This window comes from Oryx dammah, unplaced genomic scaffold (assembly GCF_014754425.2).
Source record: "Oryx dammah isolate SB20612 unplaced genomic scaffold, SCBI_Odam_1.1 HiC_scaffold_29, whole genome shotgun sequence".
NCBI lineage: Eukaryota > Metazoa > Chordata > Mammalia > Artiodactyla > Bovidae > Oryx > Oryx dammah.
Window position 1 is genome coordinate 21,511,319 of NW_024070213.1, and position 16,375 is coordinate 21,527,693.

A 16,375-nucleotide genomic window follows, 5' to 3' on the forward strand; every position below is an offset into this window, starting at 1 on the left:
TATCTGAAATTCAGATGTGACTGTCCTGTATATTTATTGCTAAATTTGGTAACTCTACCTCAATTTGAACACAGGAAAGATTTGGCAAAGCACTTAGTACGAGTCTGAAGAGAGAGTCAAAGAACTCTTCAGAACATTAATGAAGGCACCATTTTTGTCAAGTTCTCAATGGCCTAACACCGTTCAAAACAAGCCCACTGACTTTACTAAAAGTGGACAACGCCAAAACATTCTTCCTTATTTATTACTGAGATGAAATTCTCATACCATGATATTCACTTAAAGTATACAATTCAATAGTTTTTAGTATGGTCAGAGTTGTGCTGCTGTTGCTGCTGCTAAGTCACTTCAGTCGTGTCAGACTCTGTGTGACCCCATAGACGGCAGCCCACCAGGCTCCCCCGTCCCTGGGATTCTCCAGGCAAGAACACTGGAGTGGGTTGCCATTTCCTTCTCCAATGCATGAAAGTGAAAAGTGAAAGTGAAGTCGCCCAGTCGTGTCAGACTCTTCACGACCCCACGGACTGCAGCCTACCAGGCTCCTCCATCCATGGGAGTTTCCAGGCAAGAGGACTGGAGTGGGGTGCCATCGCCTTCTCCGAGTTGTGCAGCTATCACTAACTCAATTTTAGAACAGTTTCACCACCTCAAAAGAAACCCAATACCCATCAATACGCCCCATTCCTGGCCTCCACCCCCCACCTCCACTATATTCCCCAACCCCAGCCCCTGCCAACCACTCACCAACTTTTTGTTTTTTTAAAAGTACCCATTCTGAACAGTTCATTTAAATGGAATCCGCCATTTGCGACCTTTTGTGTCTTCTTTTACTCTTTAAGTGTATTTTCAAGGCTCATCCACATTGCAGCAGGTATCAGAACCTCATTCATCATGAATGATATTCCTTTTTTATATAAATACCAGGATGGGTCTATCAGTTCATCCACCGTTGAACATTTGGGTTGTTTCCATTCGCTGACTACTATGAATAACGCTTCTAGGACTGAACATTACTGCGCAAGTTTTTGTGGGGACAAACAGTGTAATTTCTGGTGGCATTTTTGGCCATATGGTTAGGGCTTCCCTGGTGGCTCAGAGGTTAAAGCGTCTGCCTCCAATGCGGGAGACCCGGGTTTGATCCCCTGGAGAAGGAAATGGCAACCCACTCCAGTATTCTTGCCTGGAGAATCCCATGGACTGAGGAGCCTGGTGGGCTGCAGTCCACGGGGACAAAGAGTCGGACACGACTGAGTACTTTACTTACTTACGGTCTAACACTGGGAGGAACTGTCAAATGGTTTCTAGAAGCATCTACGATTTCACATTCCTTGTTGCTTTTAGGGGGTGGGGGTGGGGTGTTGTTTCTGAATTTTTAAAATAAACAATCTTCATGGTTTTCTCGGGGTCCGTGAAGAGGGCCTACCCCCAGGGACCGTCCTTCAGGGTTGCCTCTGCCAGGCCCCAACGGTCCCCTCCCCGTCCCCATGCCGCTGGAAACCACCGACCCAAACGTCTCTGAGCGCGCACTGTGGGAAACCTAGCTTCAGCTCCGCCCCCTCGGCGCTCCCCGGCAGAAAAACGGACGCCGCCTGGCTGAGGCTCTGTGGACATTGTAGTTTCCTTTCCAGTCCACCGCGCAGAGACCTCGGTGAGGGAAACTACAATCCCCAGAATACTACGGTGCTACGGCAGCCGAGCGGGCCAATCTGCGCGACGCGCTCCAGCCCACCCTCCGGTCCGGGCTGCTCTCCAGGGCGTCTGTAAACACAGCCAGAGCCTGTCATGGAGGGGGAGGAGGAGGGGGCGGCGGCAGCGAAGGGAGGCGTTCTGGGCCGCCTCCAGGGTCCGCTCTGCCATTCCTGAACTGGTCCCTCGTCCCCGTGACTGTGGCATCAGGGAACCGAACTGTTAGGCGAGAGGAGGCGGCCAGAACCATATCCCCTTCTTCCCCTGGGGCGGGGCCGGGCCGGACCAGGCCGGCTGAGCCGGGGGAGGGCCGGCCTGTCTGCCGAGATGGATGACAGTAAGGTAAGTCCTGGCTTTTGCATGCTCCGCTGCCGCCGCCGCCTGCTTGTCGCTAAGTGCCCGTCCCGCCGCTGAGCCTCAGCCCCGTAGTCCACCCAGCACCCAGTAGACGTCTGCCTTAGACACCCCTGCGCCTCTAGCTATGACCCCAGGTACCCAGACAAGAATTGAGGGAACAGCGGGCTGCGTTCTTCCTACAAGGGCCCACTCCGGAAAGATCACACTCAGGGCAAGCTTGCTGGTCAGCTTTTCCAGGTGGTGCAGACCCTAGTGCTCCCGAGATAAGTGAAGAAACTACTGTGCTTTTTCTTTTTTCCTTCCGTTGCCCCCAACCAGCCTTTTTCCACATCGGAGACCTAAACTAGGGCACCCTGAATCGGCCCTGTTCCCCTAGACCATCCCCTTTTCTTCTCTCAGGCTCCCTTACTCAATGCCCCATTCATATAATCTGTTCACTCCCCCTCTGAGCTATTTTCCTGTGGTTGGTTGGAACACTCTGCTAATCTCCTGTTGCTATTCGTCCAAAGCCTGGAATCTAACCTCTAGAAAGCCTTCTTCAAGAAAAGAAGTGAATTCCTTCTTGTTACTCTATCCCCACTCCCTCTTCGGTTATCCTGGTCACTTGTCCCTGCGACGTTAAGATAAACAATATTCATTACTGGTTAATTCATATAGTTTGTTTATAACCTTCCTGTCTCTCCACGTTAGTGTCATCTAGTTATGTGTCATGAAGATAGTGATGCTCAGTTAATTGAGCATCAGCTTATCAATGTTTTAGAATGTTTAGAAAGTTGGCCATTTTTTTTTTTTTTAAGGCATCAGACTCTAGAATTTGCCAGTTTTCAAAGCAGATACTCCTTCCCTCTGCTTTACTTTCCACCATCTCTGGCATGCTGCTTTTGAGAGCTTTTTCCTTCCTTTGGGTACCTTTTCCCGCTCCACCTAATCAGTAACACTTTGCTGCTTTTAAGTTTTTGTTTCACACGTCCTCAGAGACGCTGAAAAAAATCTCCATCTTCTCTGTGCTGCTTGTGTTATTCTCCATTATCTCCTCTTCCTATTCCCGTGGGAGGCTCTGAGAAAAAGTGACAGCAGGGACAGCCCAGGGCACTGCTCTGGAAGTAGGATTCACCTCTAGGAACTTTTACTTGGAAAGGGGTAAAGCCCTCCTAATAGGAAGTGGGATTTCCAAGTAAGAAAGAGGGAGTTCTACAACTTTTCTAGAAAAATCAGAGGGTAATTTTCCATAACAGTCTTTGCTAGCTTGATCTTTCAGTGTCAGTTTTGAAATTAAATCCGAATACTGTATCCACTGTCTTTCCTAGATACAGCTGGCTGGGAAAGGATGCCAAATTAACATAGTCTTTAGTCTCCTTGGTTGGAGACTCTCATGGTATATTCTACAGAACTTTTGGTTGTTTCTTTTTCAAACCTTTGAAATATTTAATAACTTTCTCAAAGTCTTCAGTAATCTCAAATAAATTCAAGAAAAAAAATAGGATTTTGAATTATTTTACCTGCCTATAAAATCACATAGAACTTATTTCTAAAGCAAGCTGTAGTGGAGGGTATGGTGTTATGGTTTTGCCTAAAAGAGTGAGGTTAAATTTTGTAAGTAGACTATTCATAACTATTCACAAGTAACTTCTTAGATGGTTCATAGGTAAGCAAAATGAATTCAGTTCTCATTCTTTACTAGTTCATTGTTTTTGTGACAGTATTTAGAAACCAGCAGTTTCTTTATTCTTTAATGATTTTGGAAAAGGAAATCCATTTCAGATGTCTGTGGATGGATATTGCTTCTGTGAATGCACTGCTTTCACTTTGAATACATGTCAAAGCTATGGATGAGTAATATTTAAATGCCATGTACTGCAAGATTGGACTACTTTTTGAGGAGTCAGGCGGTATGAAATGGCCTTTTTCAAAGGCTCCCAATCCTGCCTTTCCCTGTGCTCTAATTGTTACAGTCCTGCAAAGTTGTTCTCCCAGTATATCCATACAGGCTCACACACACAACACATTTTCCCTCCCATTATGTATGGGTGATGGAGTCTCAGGTTCTGAAGGAAGCTGTAGTGGGGAAGCCGAGGGTTGGGGCTTGAAGTGTGGTTGTGCCAGTGAGAGCATAAAAGATGACAAACCGACTAACAGGCCAGGCAGCAGGATGAGGACAGACAGGGCAGGATCAGCAGTCAGAGAGAAGCAGTGTTTGAATGAACAGGCCAGGAAATAGAATGATGCTGTGACGACCTCTCTTTATAAAGATGCTGTATTCTGAGTTGTTTTCATCAGTTGGTGATGAGTGAGTTTGCAAGAGCGCTCCATGTTCTGCTGTCTGGTTTCCTGGAGTCAGAGAAGGACAGATTGGAATGGCGGGTGCAGCTTTGCCTCCCAAGCGTCTAGCAATGTGCCTGGTACATTACATCATAGAGTACTGGTTCACAAAGACTAAGCTGAATTGGAACAGAGAGGCATTAAGGAGACTGCTCGAGGTGTAGCTGGGATTTATTAATATTCATCAATGTGCTCTGCTGAGCCAGAGTATACAGACTACAGCAAACGGGAAAAAGAAAGCAAGAGACAGAGTGGGTATCTAAGACTGGGGGCTTGGGGAAGCACTGAGTAGCAGATCTCAAATTCTAATTGAGCAGATCTCTACTTAACCTAGTTGGGAAGGAAAAAAAATCTTGGCTGAGTTAACCTTTTTGAGCTTCTCTTTTATCTGTTAAGTGGTCAGTGCCTTTTTCCCAGGCTTTGTTGAGGATCAGAGGTCATGCATATAAAGCATCAAGTACAGAGTAAACACATACTAAGTAAGTAAGTAAGTAAAGTCACTCAGTCGCATCCCACTCTTTGTGACCACCAGGCTCCTCAGTCCATGGGATTCTCTAGGCAAGAATACTGGAGTGGGTTGCCATTTCCTTCTCCAGGGGATCTTCCCAACCCAAGGATTGAACCCAGATCTCCTGCATTGGAGGCAGACGCTTTAACCTCTGAGCCACCAGGGAAGCCCTTACTAGGTACCCAGAAATGTTATCATTGTTATATTACCTGGCAGTGATGTCCTTGGTCTTTTGCACAGTGCAGCAGGCACCCGAGACGCTCACTGTCGTCACTAGGTGTGTGCTTTTTCATGCTATTTGCAGCTGTGTTTCTCCCATACTGCCCTCCTTTCTTAGCAGTGCCCCCAGATGGGACAGGGACACTGGAATGGGACGTGAAATGGCCCTTACCTGTCAGATTGTGTGAGAATGGTAGTCTCTTGAGCCCACCTATGTGTCCACCACTGGAGAAAAGTGTTTCTTTTTATGAAAGCCTCTTCTCCCTAACCTGCTGCATTCAATTATAAAGAAAATTGAAAGGAGTCATTTTCAGGGGCTTTGATCATAGAGAGTTCTTATTTCCAGTTTTATATTTGACTTTCATGTTTATCAAATGAATGAGTGACTTGAAATACCCTAGATCAGCTGTGTTCCTGCCACAGACAAAGCTGGTAAAAGATGACATTTCTGTATAGCCTAGCTATAATATATAATGCCCTATATGATGTTTAGGGCATCAGTTTCCACTTGAGGGACTGGTGAGAGAGTCCCTCTCTCACTTTAGTATACTGATATGAGCTACTGTTCTCCTGCATACTTCCTTTCCACCTGAGCTCCACACAGTTATCTTAAAATGCCTTATACCTTCCTTACCCCTTAGGTCTTTGTTCCTTTCAGTTGTTCGAGTAGTGCTGGTTCTCACAAAAATTTTTACTTGGCCAAAAAATCTTTTTTACATTCCCAGAACTCAGTTGGTAAGGAATCTGCCTGCAATGCAGGAAACCCAGTTTCGATCCCTGGGTCAGCAAGGTACTCTAGAGAAGGAAATGGCAACCTGCTTCAGTATTCTTGCCGGGAAAATCCCATGGACAGAGGAGACTGGTAGGCTGCAGTCCATAGGGTCACAAGAGTCAGATACGACTTAGTGAATAAACCAAACCAGAGCTGTCCTTTGGCCCCTAAGGTCCCTCTTCTTGGCCCCTTAGCCATCCTTTGCTACAGCTGGAACTACCCTCCTTGGGCAGTGACAGAGCTTAGACACTTTCTACGTTTTCTGTCCTCCTGCTCCATCCATGCTTTCAACAAGACCAAGGCAGAAGAGCCAGCTCCTTTGCCAAACTAGATAGTTCGTTAACATTTTAAATGTGCCCCCTTTTCCTGTCTAGGTTCCGTGTACATTGGGGTACCTCTACAGATATCAATTGAAATTGAAGTTTAAATAACCTTATTCAGAATGTTTTGTGCTTAAAGATTTTCACAAAAGTTTGTTCACTTATTCATTTCTCCATTCCTCATCAAACATTTGTTGGACACCTAATATGTATGAGACATTGTGCTAGACAGTAGAGATACAGAGATGAGTAAGAGTTTATAATTATTCTCAGGAATTGATGTTTCAGTGGACTAGATAAACATACAGAAAAATAACTACCGTGTGGTGAGGTGAGAAATGAGGGCAGTGACAGCAAAGTGCTTTGGGGACACCAAGAATGGATGCCTATCTGGGTGTGTCAGACATGGGTTCACACAGTAGGCATGAATCTGTCAAGAAGAATAGAAGTGCCCCAGAAAATGGGAAAGAGGGCATATCCTATACTAAAGCATATTTCACTGGAAAATAAGTATTTTGGTACAAGCTGGAGCAGGAGTTGGGAGATTTTCTGTAAAGGACCAGATAGTAAATACTTGTGGGCTATGTGATCGCTGTTGTAATTACTCAACTCTGCCATTGAGACATGAAAGCAGCCATAGGTGGAACATAATGAATGTGTGTGGCCGTGTTGTGATAAAACTTTATTTCCCAGAACAGGCAGTTGCTGACTTTAGCTGGCCAGCTGGGCTGAAGTTGGCTGATCCCCAAGCTGAGCATAAGGCATAAGTAGAGATGTGGGCAGAGACAAGGATGGAAAGATAACCAGGAGCCCGATCAGGATTTGCTTGGCAAGTTAAGCTAAGAAATTTGGGAAATCTGATTTCCACCACTTTCAAGCTATTATGATTTTGGACAGATTATTATTTTTTAAATTGAAGTATAGTTGATTTACAATAGTCATTAGTTTCAGGTATATAGCAAAGTGATTCAGCTATATATTTTTTTTCAGAGTATTTTCCATTATATGTTATTACAAGATATTGCATATGGTTCCCTGTGCTATACAGTAAATCCTTGTTGCTTATCTATTTTAATCCACCTGCAATGCAGGAGACCCCGCTTCCATTACTAGGTCAGGAAGATCCACTGGAGAAGGGATAGGCTACCCACTCCAGTATTCCTGGGCTTCCCTGGTGGCTCAGATGATAAAGAATCAGATGGCCTGCAATGTGGGAAACCTGAGTTTGATCCCTTGGTTGGGAAGATCCTCTGAAGGAGGGCATGGCAACCCACTCTAGTATTCTTGCCTGGAGAATCGCCATGGACAGAGGAGCCTGGTGGGCTACAGTCCATGGGGGTCACAAAGAGCTGGACATGACTGAGCAGATAAACACAGTGTGTGTCTATTAATCCCATAGTCCTAATTTATCCCTCCCCACCTCCCTTTTCCCTTTGGTAATCGTAAGTTTGTTTTCTGTCAGTGAGTCTGTGGTGTTTTTTTTTTTTTTGTATATAGGCTAATTGGTCTTATTTTTTAGATTCTACATTAAGTAATATCATGTAATACTTGTCTTTCTCTGACTTACTTCACTAAGTATAATATTCTCTAGGTCCATCCATGTTGCTGCAAATGGCAATGTTTCTTTCTTTTTTATAACTGAGTAATATTCCATTATATATACATACTATATATATATATATCACACACACATATATTCCATTATATATACATATACACACACACACACACACTATATCTTCTTAAACCAGTAGTCTGTTGAGGGGCACTTGAGTTATTTCCATGTCTTGGTTATGGACCTTCATAGTGCTGCTATGATCATTGGGATGCATGTATCTTTTTGAGTTAGAGTTTTCCTCTTTTCTGAATATATACCCAGGAATGGGGTTGCCAGATCATATGGTAGCTCTACTTTTGTTTTCTTAAGGAACTACCATACTATTTTCCATAGTAACTGTACCAATTTACCTTCCCACCAACAGTGTGAGAGAGTTCCCTTTTTTCCTACACCCTCTCCAGTATTTATTACTTGTAGACATTTTGATGATAGCCACTCTGCCAGGTGTGAGGTAAGCACCTCATTGTGGTTTTGATTTGCATTTCTCTAACAATTAGCAATGTTGAGCATCTTTTCATGTGCCTGTTGGCTATCTATGTGTCCTTTAGGTCTTCAGCCCATTTATTGTTTACCTTTTGATATTGAGTTATATGAACTGTTTGTATATTTTGGATAGTAACCCCTTGTCATTTACATTGTTAACAAGTATTTTCTCCCATTCTGAAGGTTGTCTTTTTTTTTTTTTTGGTTTCCTTTGCTGGGCTTCCCTGGTGGCTCAGAGGTTAAAGCATCTGCCTCCAATGCGGGAGACCCGGGTTCGATCCCTGGGTCGGGAAGATCCCCTGGAGAAGGAAATGGCAACCCACTCCAGTATTCTTACCTGGAGAATCCCATGGACTGAGGAGCCTGGTGGGCTGCAGTCCACAGGGTCACAAAGAGTCGGACACGACTGAGTGACTTTACTTACTTATTTTTGCTTTTATTTTGGGAGACTTTTGCCTTGGGAGACTGATCAATGAAAATATGGCTATGATTTATGTTGAACAGGTTATCAGAACTGAATTTCTTTACCTTTAAAATAGATGTGTTAACCTTATTGAGTTAGTGTAAGAATTAAATGTTACATGTATTAGGAAAAAAAAACATAGTTCATAAGGGGTTCAAAATAAATGCTTGTTCTGTGTGACTCCTCCTCACCAGCTTGGTTACACTGCTTACAAGAAAGACTTGAGCTGAAGACGATGCTAGAGACTGTTAGAATATAGGTGTATGCAGCGTGCATAAAATCCCTGAAGGATGAAGAAGGTGGACAGAGAGAGCTAAAGAGACAGAACCCTGGCCGACTCTAAAATGATCAGAAGAGGTGGAGGAATAGGATTCAACAGAACAAACTGAAAAGAAGCAGTTTGTGATATAGGGGATACACACACACACATACAAAAGGGTTAGTATTCCATCTAAAGGAAGTAGGGAAAAAGTATCCACTGAATTTCAAAAACAGGAGGTGGTTTGTGAACCTAGCAAGAGAAGCTTCAACAGAGTTATGGCGCCAAAGCTGAAATGTAGTGGTTGAGGAAAAGTGGGTGGGAAGGAAGCAGAGACTTGAATGCAGTGTGCAGGCCCACTCAGATATACTGTAGGTTCACTTACAGACTACTGCAGTAAAGCGAATACCACGATAAAGCAAGCCTCACAGATTTTCTGGTTTCCCAATGAGAGTAAAGGTTATGTCTACACTAGAAGGTAGTCTGTTAAGTATACAATAACATGATCTCTTAAAAAAAAAAAAAAGTACATCATTGCTAAAAAATGCTAACCATCGTCTGACAATGCCAAGTTGCCATAAACCTTCAATTTGTTAAAAAAAAAAAAAAAGCAGTAAAGTGAAGCACAATGAAATGAGATATGCCTGCAGACCACTGTTACTGAGTCAGTCTATAATAGTTTCGGGGATTGCTAAAATATATGTATAATCGTATTACATTTAGCTTCAGTTAACAGCAAGGGGAGGGGAGGATTAAGGGTTAGGTGAGGAGAGGCAGGGGTGAACACTCAGTCACAAATGCCTGCTTTATCTTGTTACTCCTTAGTTGACTAGAAAACCTGGCAGAGAGGTTAGCAGCAGGAAGATGGGATTAGACTTTCTCTCTTTCTGAAGAGCTGGTAAATAAAAGAGAAAAAGCCTGAACAACAGCTGTGAAGGAAGTTAAAGGAGCCTTAACCCCAAATGAAAGTGTAGCTGCTTGTTTTTTTTCTTTAAAGTGGTAAAGCACAGTGGCTGGCCACAGTCATATCTGTCTTATTTTTCTTTAACCGATGGCAGATAAGGTTTCACTTTATGTTTTCAAAAGAAAAGTGAAACAGGCTTTCCTGCTGTTTTCCTTCTTAGCTGGGGCTGATGATACCACTTCATGTAAATACAGTAGTTCTTGTACACTTAACAGCTTGATACTTTTATGAGTTGCCTTAAGAATTAGAGCATTAGGATGGAAATAAGTGAAAGAGGGGTGGAATAAGAGTTATTGATTGGTTTTTCAGATTTTATATCCCTTATGAGAGAGGTTTGGTTTTCTTTTTTCTCTTTTTTTAAAAAATTTTTACAACTTTTATAAGCTGGCGGTAGTGGTGGTCGTAGTAATACCAACTTAAATTAAATTGCAAAATATTGTTAATTTTTCTTTGTATTTATTCATTCAGTCATCAGTCTTTGAATAAATGTCTGGCTCCAGGCCAGATGCAATGGGGACTGGAGAAGAAAGAGAGCACAGCTTCTTTGCCCAAGGTGCTCACATCGCTTGAAGGCGACAGAACTTAAATCTGTGAGGCCACTATAACATACAACTCAGTTTGATATTGACTGTACGTTCCAGAAATATGGAGAAGAAAAGTAACGTATGGACAGAGGTGATTGTCAGCAAGAGCTTTGCAGAAAGAGGGCCAGGGCTGACTATAACCAAAGAAAGCTTAGTATTTGCTGGTTTGGATGGTGGGGTGGGGGTGGGCGGTGTGAAGAGGGAACATTTAGAGAATTGGTGAGGACAAGTAGGAATGCAGGGGGCAGGGGGACACTGGCAGGGGTAAACAGGGGTAAATGAAAGAGAAAAATGGCTTGGTGAGTGGGAGCCTGGGTGTAGTATGCTGAAGAATGGCCTCTAGAAAGATATATCCACGTGCTAACCCCTGGAACCTGTGGATCTCACCTTATATGGATAAAGAGGGAATACTACATGGCCCCAAATGTGATTTAGTTAGGGATTTGAGAGGATGAGTTTACCTTGGATTCTCTGAGTGAGCTGTAAATCCAGTGATAAATGTCCTCCTAAGAGTGAGGCCAAGGGAGATTTGAGAGACAGATGCAGAGGCACTGTGACCGCAGAGGCAGTGATTGGACCGGTGTGGCCGCAGATGAAGGAATGCTCACGGCCACCAGCGGCTCCTGCAAGCGCCAAAGGATGGCTTCTCCCCAGGGCCCCTAGAGGGAGTGCAGTCCTGCCAGGAACAGAGAGAACACATGTCTGTTGTTTTCAGCCACCAAGTTTGTGGTAATTGTTACAGCAGCCACAGGAAACTGGATTTGGTGACCTAGTAAGCAGAGCTGAGCCAGAGGTCTTCTCTTGAGCTGCAAAAAGACACAGCCTCAGTTCAGTTCAGTCACGCAGTCGTGTCCGACTCTTTGCGACCCCATGAACAGCAGCATGCCAGGCCTTCGTGTCCATCACCAACTGCCGGAGTCCACCTAAACCCATGTCCATTGAGTTGGTGATGCTATCTAACCATCTCATCCTCTGTTGTCCCCTTCTCCTCCTGCCTTCAATCTTTCCCAACATCAGGGTCTTTTCAGATGAGTCACCTCTTCGCATCAGGTGGCCAGAATATTGGAGTTTCAGCTTCAACATCAGTCCTTCCAATGAACACCCAGGATTGATCTCCTTTAGCATGGACTGGTTGGATCTCCTTGCAGTCCAAGGGACTCTCAACAGTCTTCTCCAACACCACAGTTCAAAAGCATCAATTCTTTGGCGCTTAGCTTTCTTTATAGTCCAGTTCTCACATCCATACATGACTACTGGAAAAACCATAGCCTTGACTAGATGGACCTTTGTTGACGAAGTAATGTCTCTGCTTTTGAATATGCTATCTAGGTTGGTGATAACTTCCTTCCAAGGAGTAAGTGTCTTTTAATTTCATGGCTGCAGTCACCATCTGCAGTGATTTTGGAGCCCCCCCAAAATAAAGTCTGACACTGTTTCTACTGTTTCCCCATCTATTTGCCATGAAGTGATGGGACCGGATGCCATGATCTTAGTTTTTCTGAATGTTAAGCTTTAAGCCAACTTTTTCACTCTCCTCTTTCACTTTCATCAAGAGGCTCTTTAGTTCTTCTTCAGTTTCTGCCATAAGGGTGGTGACATCTGCATATCTGAGGTTATTGATATTTCTCCCAGCAGTCTTGATTCCAGCTTGTGCTTCATCCAGCTCAGTGCTTCTCATGATGTACTCTGCATACAAGTTAAATAAGCAGGGTGACAATATATAGCCTTGACATACTCTTTTTCCTATTTGGAACCAGTCTGTTGTTCCATGTCCAGTTCTAACTGTTGCTTCCTGACCTGCATATGGGTTTCTCAAGAGGCAGGTCAGGTGCTCTGGTATTCCCATCTCAATTTTCCACAGTTTATTGTGATCCACACAGTCAAAGACTTTGGCATAGTCAATGAAGCAGAAATAGATGTTTTTCTGGAACTCTCTTGCTTTTTCGATGATCCAGGGGATGCTGGCAGTTTGATCTGGTTCCTCTGCCTTTTCTAAAACCAGCTTGAATATCTGGAAGTTCACGGTTCACGTATTGCTGAAGCCTGGCTTGGAGAATTTTGAGCATTACCTTACTACTGTGTGAGATGAGTGCAGTTGTGCGGTAGTTTGAACATTTTTTGGCATTGCCTTTCTTTGGGATTGGAATGAAAACTGACCTTTTCCAGTCCTGTGGCCACTGCTGAGTTTTCCAAATTTGCTGACATATGAGTGTAGCACTTCCACAGCATCATCTTTTAGGATTTGAAACAACTCAACTGGAATTCAGTCACCTCCACTGGCTTTGTTCGTAGTGATACTTCCTAAGGCCTACTTGACTTCACATTCCAGGATGTCTGGCTCCAGGTGAGTGATCACACCATCATGATTATCTGGGTTGTGAAGATCTAGGGGCCCTTAAAGTTTATTCATTCTGTAATGATTAGGTATTAGTTTTTCACAATAAAGAAAAACACACTAAAGTTATTTTAATAAGCGGAAAAGAAAAGTTAATCTGGAAGTTCTTTGTAAACTAGATTAACCAAGGAAGTTAAGGACAGACATGGAGACATGGAAGAGAGACCTGCCAGGAACCTGTGGTAATAGTCTGTAAGTAGGGTAGTGATGTAGGAAGAATAGGAAAGAACTAAATCAAGGATTTTGTAAAGGAGTAAATTGGCATGACTTCAGTGAGTGGGCATGGAGAGTTGAGGGAAATTTCAAAGAAGCATAAAGTGAAAACATTTGTTAGTTAACCTCCTCACCACTGCCCCCCATCAAGTGACTAGTGAGTTGGATTAAATGAATCCAGTCACTAAATGAGTGACTATTTAGCATTAATATAGCAGTGCATATAAAGCATCTGTCAGTTGTTTAGTCTCTTCAGGGAATTATGTGTTCAGGTTAATGAGTCCTACCTGGGAATCCACAAGGGAAATACTCACGCTTGATGATAGTCATCTTGTGACAAGCTGCTATGATGCTAATCAGGGGACTTGGGTTCTAGGCTCTGCTCTGATGTTGAAAATCTTTGAACTAAAATTAGGTCATCCATGCAATGGAGCAAGATAGAAAGCCCAGAAATAAACCCATGCACCTATGGGTACCTTATGTTTGACAAAGGAGGCAAGAATATACAATGGGGCAAAGACATCCTCTTCAATAAATGGTGCTGGGAAAACTAGACAGCTGCATGTAAAAGAATGAAATTAGAACACTTCCTAACACCATACACAAAGATAAACTCAAAATGGATTAAAGACCTAAATGTGAGACCAGAAACTGTAAAACTCTTAGAAGAAAACATAGGCAGAACACTAGATGACATAAATCAAAGCAAGATCCTCTATGACCCACCTCCTAGAGTAACGGAAATAAAAAGTAAAAAGTAGGACCTGATTAAACTTAAAAAGTTTTTGCACAGCAAAGGAAACTATAGGTAAGGTGAAAAGACAACCCTTAGAATGGGAGAAAATAATAGCAAATGAAACAACTGACAAAGGATTAATTTCCAAAATATACAAGCAGCTCTTACAACTCAATACCAGAAAAACAAACAACCCAGTCAAAAAGTGGGAAAAAGACCTAGACACACATTTCTCCAAAGAAGACATACAGATGGCTAACAAACACATGAAAAGATGCTCAGTATTGTTCATTATTAGAAAAATGCAAATCAAAACTACAATGAAATATTACCTCACACCGGTCAGAATGACCGTCGTCAAAAAGTCTACAAACAGTAAATGCTGGAGAGGGTGTGGAGAAAAGGGAACGCTCTTGCGTGGTAATGTAAATTGATACAGCCACTATGAAAGGCTGTATGCTGCTGCTGCTGCTGCTGCTAAGTCGCTTCAGTCGTGTCCAACCCTGTGCGACCCCATAAACAGCAGCCCACCAGGCTCCCCCATCCCTGGGATTCTCCAGGCAAGAACACTGGAGTGGGTTGCCATTTCCTTCTCCAAAGCATGAAAGTGAAAAGTGAAAGTGAAGTCGCCCAGTTGTGTCCGACTCTTAGCGACTCCATGGACTGCAGCCTACCAGGCTCCTCCGTCCATGGGATTTTCCAGGCAGGAGTACTGGAGTGGGTTGCCATTGCCTTCTCCGGAAAGACAGTATGGAGATTCCTTAAAAAACTAGGAATAAAACCACTATATGACCCAGCAATCCCACTCCTAGGCATATACCCTGAGGAAACCAAAATTGAAAAAGACACATGTATCCCATTGTTCACTGAAGTACTGTTTACGATAGCTAGAACATGGAAGCAACCTAGATGTCCATCAACAGGTGAATGGATAAAGAAGTTGTGGTACATATACACAATGGAATATTTCTCAGCCATAAAAGGGAACAACCTTTGAGTCAGTTCTAATGAGGCGAGTGAACCTAGAACCTATTATACAGAGTGAAGTGAGTCAGAGAAAGTTAAATATCGTATTCTGACGCATATATATGGAATAGAAAAGTGGTACTGAAGAATTTACTTACAGGGCAGCAATGGACAGACAGACATAGAGAATAGACTTATGGACATGGGGAGAGGGGAGGAGAGGGTGAGATGTGTGGAAAGAGTAACATGGAAGCTTACAATACCATATGTAAAACAGATAGCCAATGGGAATTTGCGGTATGGCTAAGAAACTCAAAGGGGCTCTGTATCAGCCTCGAGGGGTGGGATGGGGAGGGAGATGGGAGGGAGGTTCAAAAGGGAGGGGATATATGTATACCTATGGCTGATCAGGTTGAGGTTTGACAGAAAACAACAAAGTTCTGTAAAGCAATTATCCTTCAATAAAAAATAAAATTAGGTCGTCCATGAAATAAAGAGATCACCGTGCGTGGTGTGTGTGCCTGCATGTGTGAGCACACGCAGGCACGCACGCACATCCCCTTACCAGCAGCACCTCTGTGTATTCTGATATGCTGCCCTTTATAATGTTATTACACGTCTGCTGCATTTCACGAGTCAAAAAACATTAAAGGTAAGGACCCTATCGTCTTGTATCAACATTTCTAGGGTTTGACAGTGTTTGGGGCAAAATGAGTGCTCAATAAATGGTTATTGAATAATAAAGAAATGCATTTCCCCCTCCCTACCTGAAAAAGGTGAGGATGACAGTCTTCCCCTCCAAGGGTGAGAAATAATGTGAGCTGCCAGGTGGAGGGTTAGGGTTAAGGCTGTCGGCAGAGAGAATGAGTGCTGTTTCCCTGCACACCCTGAGCTGGCTCTGAATTTGTCTTTGTTGTTTGTTCTGAAAACACTGAAAGTAAAATGATACAAAAATCTTTGGAATAGGACTTCCTCTGGACACTGGAGTCTTCCTCTTGAAGAAGCCCCTGAAGAACTTGCACCTAAATCACGCCTCCTCTTTCCACGGAAATTAAACCCACTGACTGGAGAGCCGGTGGCATCAGGCCCTCCCTTTTGCCTAAATGCAGTAGTTTTATCTTATTTTTCAGCCTTTTTAAACTCATAAATTAGGAGCTTTATGCCCAAACCCTCCACCCCCGTCATGTTTTTTTCCTCCTCATCTGCTTGTGTCTCTGTGGCACCTTCATTTTTCCTTTGCTGCTGTTTTCTGTTCTCTAAGGTTCATTGTCATTTTTTAAAATAGCCTGTACTATAAAATTCATCCTTTACAAGTACACAATTTTGTGATTTTTTTTTTAGTGTATTCAGAGTTTGCAGCGATCACCACTGTCTATTGATAAGTCTAGAACATTTTCATTAGCCCCAAAGAATCCCTTATAAATAAACTGAGGTATATCCATATAATGGAGTGTTACTCATTATTTAGTGATTAAAAAGAAACACATTATTAAGCTCCAAAAAGGTGTGAAGG

At 43.2% G+C, this 16,375-nt stretch overlaps 1 protein-coding gene across 2 annotated transcripts in view; it reads left to right on the forward strand.

Moving 5' to 3' along the window:
• The first annotated feature begins 1,712 nt into the window (after positions 1 to 1,712).
• CREBL2 (cAMP responsive element binding protein like 2) overlaps positions 1,713 to 16,375 on the forward strand; it is a 29,563-nt gene continuing 14,900 nt past the window's right edge. Inside the window, exon 1 of one of the 2 annotated variants that reach the window (XM_040235206.1) lies at positions 1,713 to 2,028. In XM_040235206.1, the coding sequence (XP_040091140.1) occupies positions 2,014 to 2,028 (15 nt within the window). In that variant the 5' untranslated portion in view covers positions 1,713 to 2,013. Of the gene's footprint in view, positions 2,178 to 16,375 lie in introns of both variants that reach the window. The other variant, XR_005719959.1, reaches the window with a different exon arrangement.